The 8,340-nt window shown below is 38.0% G+C and overlaps 1 protein-coding gene across 1 annotated transcript; it reads right to left on the bottom strand.

Annotated features, from left to right (window-relative positions):
- Window positions 1-1,205: 1,205 nt before the first annotated feature.
- LOC135073716 (uncharacterized) lies at window positions 1,206-8,020 on the bottom strand. The gene is made up of 2 exons (XM_063967862.1): window positions 7,948-8,020; window positions 1,206-2,538 (listed from the first exon to the last, which is right to left on the bottom strand). Exons 1-2 carry the CDS (start codon window positions 7,957-7,959, stop codon window positions 1,459-1,461), a joined length of 1,092 nt encoding a protein of 363 aa, XP_063823932.1. The 5' UTR covers window positions 7,960-8,020; the 3' UTR covers window positions 1,206-1,458.
- Between the last annotated feature and the right edge of the window lie 320 nt (window positions 8,021-8,340).

Here is an 8,340-nt window from a genome sequence, read left to right as displayed (position 1 = left end):
ACAGTAAACTACCGTAATTTCACCATGTATGTACACATACGACATAAACCAAATATCGCGGAGACGAGTTGAACCACTTACAGTAACCTTAACCACGGTTACGTAAAGTTCAATCCGCAGCTTAACTTGTGACCACTGTGAATGCGAACTTTTTACTTCGCCATTAATTTCATATTAATTAATAATTGAGCATTATTTGGTTTTTAACCTTTTATGACTTATCAAATCCTGGCTGGCTCTGACTCTTAAATTAGTTTTCACTAGTTTACAGTGTATTTACATTAGTAAAGATGTTTCTATTTCATGTAGACCCTTTTCACTACACGGGCCTAAAATAGCATGTATTATTTTGGGGAATACATAGCGAAAGATTTACTTATTGCACACAAACTGTGCCATTCCATTTTTTATAGCGGAAGAACTGTATTTATTTATCGAAGAAAAACTGTGCAAGTTTTTTTATTCTTTTGTAATTTTCAGTATTTGGTGTGTAATAAAGGAATCTATTTCTTATCTCGTTTTTAGATAATAATTACCTACTCAGTTATTGTATGTCCATTGTGAATTTGTTTTCAAAACTTACAAAATATTATAGTTCACATAGTCCGCAGTCCCGTCGCTCAGATCAAAGCGTTGTATAACACGATGCTATAGCAAAGAGCCGTGAAGGTCACCCGTTGTGGTTATTGAGCAGTATGTTTACCAGCTCTTACTTACCTCGGTGGCTTAGTGGTTACAGTACCGGTTCGCAAGCCAGGTTCCCGGTTCAGTGGGGTCAGGCTAAATTATTGGTTGTGGGTGAAACGCGGAGTTAATGCTAAACTTTATGTTTACATGTTATTTGTTGTTGGTACTCGTTCGGGATAATTGTAATAAATAATGTGCGTCTAATAAAAAATAAATGTTAGTCTAATATGTATGATTATTTTTGAGGTAGAAAATATTTACGTGTAATCGAAGTAATCAAATACTCAGAATATAAAGTAATTAAGGATGTTGTTTAGACAGTTAATATAATTATAAATAAATGGTATGCTTTCATAATATATTATATTAAATACCAATTTCCTGGAAACGAATTTTTTATCAAGTTAAATAGCTACAATTTTTATAGGCATCGTGTGATATGAAATCGTTGCAATTTTGAGTTTAATTATAGGCTAATTTTTAATTAACTTTAAAGGGGCAATAAAAATAAAAACGTATTGTATGTTTTTAATATTTTTGTTTATTTTTCACATCGTTCGCTCTTTACAATCAACTTACAAACTAATGTAATGGTAACTTTTATATCACTACGTACCACGTACGCACATACATACATGACATGACATTTTTGTATAAATAAAAATGTACAAAAGTATGAAAAAATTTTGTTTGCTGGTGTCCCGGCCGGCTAGACTTGGCTAGGCTTATAAATTATGTGATTTTCTGATGAATGCTAAGTGACTAATTACCCTAGTGGCTGTAGTAGGAGCCTCCGAGGCTCAGGTGGCTGTACTGGTCGTGTTCGTTGACCAGGACGGGGACTTTGACTGGCACGGGCACGGGCCTGTCAACGGCCACTGGGACGTGCTTCTCAACGGTCACGGGGTAGGGCCTGTCGACGGGCACCTTGACGGGGTAAGGCACGGGCTTCTCCACTGGGTAGGGGACGTGCTTGTATACGGGGTAGGGCTCTGGCACTGGCACCTTAACGGGCACGGGGTAGGGCTTCTCAACGTGGACGGGGTAAGGCCTGTCTACGGGCACGTGGACGGGGTAAGCGACCGGCTTCTCAACGGGGACAGCGACAGGCACTGGCTTCTCGACGGGGTAGGGAGCGGGCACGTGGACGGGGTAGGGCCTGTCGACGGGAACCTTCACGGGGTAGGGGACGTGCTTCTCTACAGGGTAGGGCTGGGGCACGGGCACTTTGACTTCAACGGGGTATGGCACGTGTTTCTCCACGGGGTAGGGCTGGGGCACTGGCACCTTGACGGGGTAGGGGACGTGTTTCTCGACGGGGTAGGGCTGGGGCACGTAGACCTTGACGGGGTAGGGCCTGTCGACGGGTACGTGGACGGGGTAGGGGACCTTCTTTTCGACGGGGTAGGGGGCGGGTACATGAACTGGCACTTTGACGTACTCCTTCACGTGAACGGGCACGTGTTTGACGACCTCGTAGGGTTGCGGCACGGGGACCTTGACGGGGTATGGCACGGGCTTCTCGACGGGGTAGGGGACGGGTTTTTCGACGGCGACGGCGTAGGGGACGCCCTTGACGAGGGTGATGGTCCTGGTGACGTCGGTGTGTTGGCCAAGGTTGACGCCGTATCCCGCGTGGGCGAGGGCGCCCTCGTCGATGAAGTTGTAGGCGCCGCCGTGGCCGTGGCCGCTGCCGATGTAGCCCACGTCTAGTCCGCTGATGCCGTACCCATAGCCGAGGTTCAGGAGACCACGTTTGTCCAGTTTCTTGTCTAAAGGTTCAGCCTTCTTTTCTGTCGTCTTCTTCTCGCTGGCAGCAGCCGCTGCTACCAGCAGGAAAACTAAGCAGATCTGTGAATAAAAGAAAAACATATTAGTCACTCATTCTATTGGACAAAACTCACATTTTAGGTAAACATTGTGTCGTTTAATGATAAAACCTTCACGGTTGAAGCCTAAATCGTAAACCTCATCAAATCTGTGCTTCCGACGGTAATTGTTTGTTAAACTGCTAACGATATGTTATTTCTTAACGATTACAAGATGGACTGCTAATGTGCTTATAGCCCATTCATCATCTAACAGCCGCTTAGTTTTTGGCACAATATAAAGAGACTCAGCGGTCTTACTATTAGATACGCCTCCATAATTTATGGTTTTGTTATTTTTAAAAAATTACACCGAGTTGGTTTTATTCCAGAGAAGATCTAGTCAGTCAGTTCTCAATAAAATAGACTGTATGTAATTTAAAACCAGGTGCCTTGTCTAGCATAAAGAAAAATAAAAGAAAAAACAAGAAAAGTATTTTGTTGATCCTAAATTTTTTATCTAGGACCTACTGTAACTAATTTGACTGTGTTTTGAAGATGAGCTTGTTAATTTTATAAATATTAATGAGGCAATGACTAGTTACGGTTTGCGATTGCAACGAGGCAGAGAAGACCCGATTTTATTAAGAAATCATACATTTGCAATGGGCCGATGATAAACAAGATCATGTGTGGTCAATGAAGATCTTAGTTACATGGTTTTGCAATATTCGTGTAGTAATAGTAAAATTTGATAACGTTTTTTATTGAGACGATTAATTGCCAAGGTATTTCACAATGACTTAATACTAGCGTAAGTCGTGTTGTGCATTTTGATTAATGAATTTTACTATACGAAGTGTTCTACTGTAGTTTGATTTATGTAGTATGTTTATTGCTAGTTTACATAAATGGATGTAGTACGAATAGTTTATCTTCTTTTCAAAATGCTTCGTTTCCTTGTAACGCATAGAGTCGATTTTATAGCAATCGAATAACCGATTTAATGTAAAATATTGGCAATCGTAACATAATTTTCATTTCTCAATCGCCATTACGAAAATGGATGCAAACGCGGAAATCTTAGAGATCACATTCAAATGATTTCACTTGTTCATAGATCATAGTTATCTCGATACTATGCCAAGTATTGGATAACGATCATCGACTCGTAACTGTCACGGTGCGAAAATATACAGATCACTGAAGTTACTCGTATGTCGACGTATCTGTTTACAGTTACCTAATGTTTGAAGTTCTTTAAACTTAACTTACAACGAAAGAGTGTCATCATACATCTCTAGGAGTTAGTTGTACGAGGCATTTTAAGTGTGTATTACATCGTTATGAATGTGTAACACCCGCGAAGAGATCTGCAAACGATGTTAAAACTACTTATTTATCGCTTTTGTAAACTGGAACTGGACTTTTTATGCTTTATAAAGCTTGGCTCTTGAGCAGGGAGATGACAAATGAGACAGCTGGATGCGTGTGCGATAATCAAGAGCCCAGTTTATTAATCATTAACTTATATACCAATAAGATGTGCGTCAGTCGTGACGCGCGACCTACTGTATTGTGTCTACTAAATATAATGCAGTACTCTGACGCTACAAAAGTAATTTTCTTTTGTTTCTAGACTGCAAAATCTTTCTAAGTGCTACATAACCTATCTTATTTCCTTCTGCACAGAGAACACGATTTTGTAAACTATTGTTTTACCCAATTATTTGGTCAAAGCATAATTAGCACAGCAAAATAAGCATGTGTGAGTTGCGTCCGTCCATCGCACTTGTGCAAGCGCATTCGGCGCAACGCCCGTGGGGTAACTTGCTAATAGCACAGATGGACGATAGCTGTCTATGGTTACCTTCGCTTTGCATGTAGATAGAAAATTGTAGACGATATCTGTTACTTAATTTAACGTAACTGTCACACAGCCCTAAACTAAGTAGAGCATGTATTATGGTAACTAGATGATAGATAGTTACGTCCATGATTCCTAATTGTCACACTAACATTTGCTCCGTACAAAATGTGAACCCACAAACATCGAATATTTAGTATAAGTGGTATAAATCACTAAGTCAACACTACAAAGATGAGTTTTCAATTTGAAGGCCAACTGTTGCAAGCGCTTCTAATTAATAATATTAAAATCAACACAGTGAATTGTTGCATAAAATTATGTTATTCAAATTAATTTCCTGCTCATTATAAGGATTTCAAGTTGGGAAATATACGCATAGATTTGCAACCAGTTACTAAGATCGACTTACAATCGATTTCTCTCAAAGCAAATTGAGCGACAAGCAAATACAAACACACATCTGTTTACTATCGCCAGTTACGTTAAAGAACCGTAACTTCAAAAGTAGCGCGAGCGCTCCGTCAAAAATGACGAGACCGCGCGAGGGACCTGGATTCAAAAATGGCGGTTCATTACGTCACGATCGATACGACCTTGACCTAGAGCTCAGATTTGCATAGCAAATGAATATCGAATTACGCAAATGTAGAGATGCGCTGACTTGGATTTATTTGATTTGACGTTGTTTTAATTTAGTGATTATGCTGCATTTCATTCAGAATATATCTGTATGTTTGATTAAGGTCAATCAGAAAAATGTCAACAGAATTCTTCAATATTAATGAAAGCAACATTCATTCGAAGATTCAATTTGTTTTTCTTCGTATTCGTTCTGTAAGTTCGGGATATACAAGACACTTAAGCATAAGTAATGTGATTTAATGATTACACCAACGCCGTGATCTCCCATGCATCAACATTAACTGTTTCTTTCAGAAAAGTAATGCGTTTTTAACGATCATTTTTACGAGTATTTCGCAATAAGTGAAAATAAACGTAATTTTACCATTAATTTAATCTTTGACTCGACTAAGTACAGATACACTCCTAAGTTATTTTTAAAATTCTACTAATTGCAATCAAACACATGTTGAAATGACGTAATAATTTTTAAAACAAGTTATTTCGATCAAAGTTGAAAAATAGCAGTTCTAATTAAAACTAACAAACGCATAACAGTATGTAACCGTATTAAATAATACCGAGTCATCGGTACAGATTAAAAAGTTATTCACGATGAGACTTTTATGAGGTCGGAGTAACCAGTGAAAATTGTTTATAATGCAACGTACGGTTAAAGATGACATCAGGATTATGCGCGTGCAATAAAATATGTAAATATAGCGCTTATGAGCGTCTATTCGGCGTAGGCACAGCTTTATAACTTTATAAACAGTAATACACTGAGATACATGATTGGCTTTTGCCGCAAATTTTTTGAATTGGTTTTATTATTTAGGTACTCAAAACTTCATTGCTTTAGAAATATTATGGATTCATAGTCAATGCACGTAGAGATGAATGCAAATATAACCTTTAACCTACATCTAGATTACGCTGGTTTTAGCAAAACACGCTTGTATAGGGCATTTAGAACCTACTCTACATTTAGTGTAAAAACTTGAGAACACGCATGGCATTCTCATAGCCTGACCCCGAGTGATACTAATCAGAAGCGAGCCGGCGTGGGATAGCGCGCTCATGGCGTCTGTCGCAACGGCTACTTACCACACCGCGGCCCGATTTGTTTATAAGCGCAGGAAACGACTCCATGGACTGATGAAATTTTGATTATTATAGTTTAATGTTTTATGGTGGTGATTGAGACTCGATGTAAGATTGAAATGGAGTCTATTGACGTGAAGTAATTCATCATAAGATGTCAGTTTTATCCGCATTGTCTTTGAATTATCCACCATATCAGTGGATAAATATGTTATTAAAACATAATAAAAGATCATAAAAAAGACATAAAACCTTAACAATAACATTATTTATAAAAAAAGGGTCGACAAGTTTATAGAGTTAACGCAAACAACATTCCTACATTAAATTCTCAAGAAAACTCCGCATTTTTCCAGCGAGATGGTATTAGAACCTGTTCTAGACTTTTAAGGCAATACAAGAAAATGCTAACTAATAAATCGTTTGTCGCGTAACACGGTTTGAGTGGATGATGTGAGGTATACAAACGCTTAGTTTTTGTTTCTTTGTTCAATAAGTTACCGACTTCTGTTTATACAATTCAGTAAACATGTTAAATTCTGGCTCATTTTTATATCTTGGTATCTGTATATAAATAGATGTGCGTATTTCTATACAAACTCTATGAAAAAACAACGTTTTGGAAGCTCGTGAAAAGTACTTTAACAGGCTGGGGGTCCTTGTTTAAAAATTATTTTGTTGGGACTTTTAGTAAATTCAGTTTGGAATTTTCATGCGAAGCAACATCTATCATCATTATTATAAGAGTGAGTTTGAATAGATGGGAATTACAAATACATTTCTTTATGCGAATATACTAAATCTCTGCCAATATCGACCTAAATCATTAGCTTGTTAAGTCTTAACGATTGTACTTAAAGATACGCAATTTCATAACAGACCGGTGGTTACAGGTTATGTTAACGAATGCTAGGTTTCCTGGATCTCTTCCTAGACCAGCCTGGCCTGGTCTAGACTGAAACTTGTCTTTACCGAGAGTGAAATGGCATTGTGACGCAATATGCCAGGGAAGGCTCAGCCTAGTAGTTCAACTGGTTTAGATTCCGTTATTGAAGTAACTCGGTTTTGTTTATACGTCGAGTAGCGTAAAGGACAACATTGCGGTTACGTGACTGTCCTTTTAAATTAATTCAACTTGGTATAACTTTATCTAATAATACAGGGTTGGCAAAGTTATAATGGATAAACTGAACAAGAAAAACATAACTATTTTTAAAGTCCGGAACGAAACCGTTAATAAAGATAGAATCAATTCATTCATTTCTAAAAGCTACTACAAGTTAAATGATGCTTCACCAGAAGGAGCTTTTAAGCGTAAAAATAATAAAAATTACTGTGAATTTCTGTTATATTTTGCTACAGATTCATTCATGAAACAAATGATTTTTTTATATCTAAAAGACAGTAGCGCTTTAAATTGATTATTAAACTGTCTAATAAATCAAGACATTTTTTATGAACATCATTGAATGCTTGTTTAACATTTTATCTGTGTATTTAATCAGTTACACTTTTGCACTAAACAATTATGTTAGTGATTATAATTCTTCATAATAATCATTGAAGCGAATCATTGTTTGTTTAAGCTGTACGTGAGCTGAAATTAATATAGTTGTTTTATTATTTAATATCTGTTGTTTCTTTCTATTTAGATCCGTTCTATTTCTTTGTCCACCATTATCCATTACTTCCCACGAGTGAGAACTGCAAAGCGTTGACTTCAAAAAAGTGTGTCGATTATCAAAGATCACTAACAAAACACTCCACTTGGGCACGGGACACACGGGACGATTGCGCACTTTTTTGAAGTCATCACTCGCACTTCACTTATTCTTCACATCACTTCACTGCACTCACCGTTAATTTCATTATGCCTCCTGTACGGTGGTTGGAGCCAGGAATGGTACTGGATAAATTCGATTGCGGTTGTGAGTTTATATAGGTGGTTATTTGGTAGCACTTTCGCCATGCCCCCCTAGTAATGGAATATGCGCGGTGTTCTGTTTCTTCTACGCGAGTCCTTCGTATTTGTTCGGACGTCGAGCGGGAGACAGACGCGCCGCGCGTTCTAAACTCGAATTTTTTATTTTATTTTTCGAATTCGCATTTTCGTACGGTTCCACCACGTGTGTACTTTGCATTATGAGTAACCCGTTAAGTAATTCGTTACATCCAATATTAGGCGTAAGTTTACCTCGTTGTTCTATTGTTTAAAGCAAAAGAGTGTAATAATAATATATTCCAGCGCAA

This window comes from Ostrinia nubilalis, chromosome 8 (assembly GCF_963855985.1).
Source record: "Ostrinia nubilalis chromosome 8, ilOstNubi1.1, whole genome shotgun sequence".
NCBI lineage: Eukaryota > Metazoa > Arthropoda > Insecta > Lepidoptera > Crambidae > Ostrinia > Ostrinia nubilalis.
Note: the sequence above shows the minus strand (reverse complement) of the source record. Positions and strands in the feature narration are given on the sequence as shown.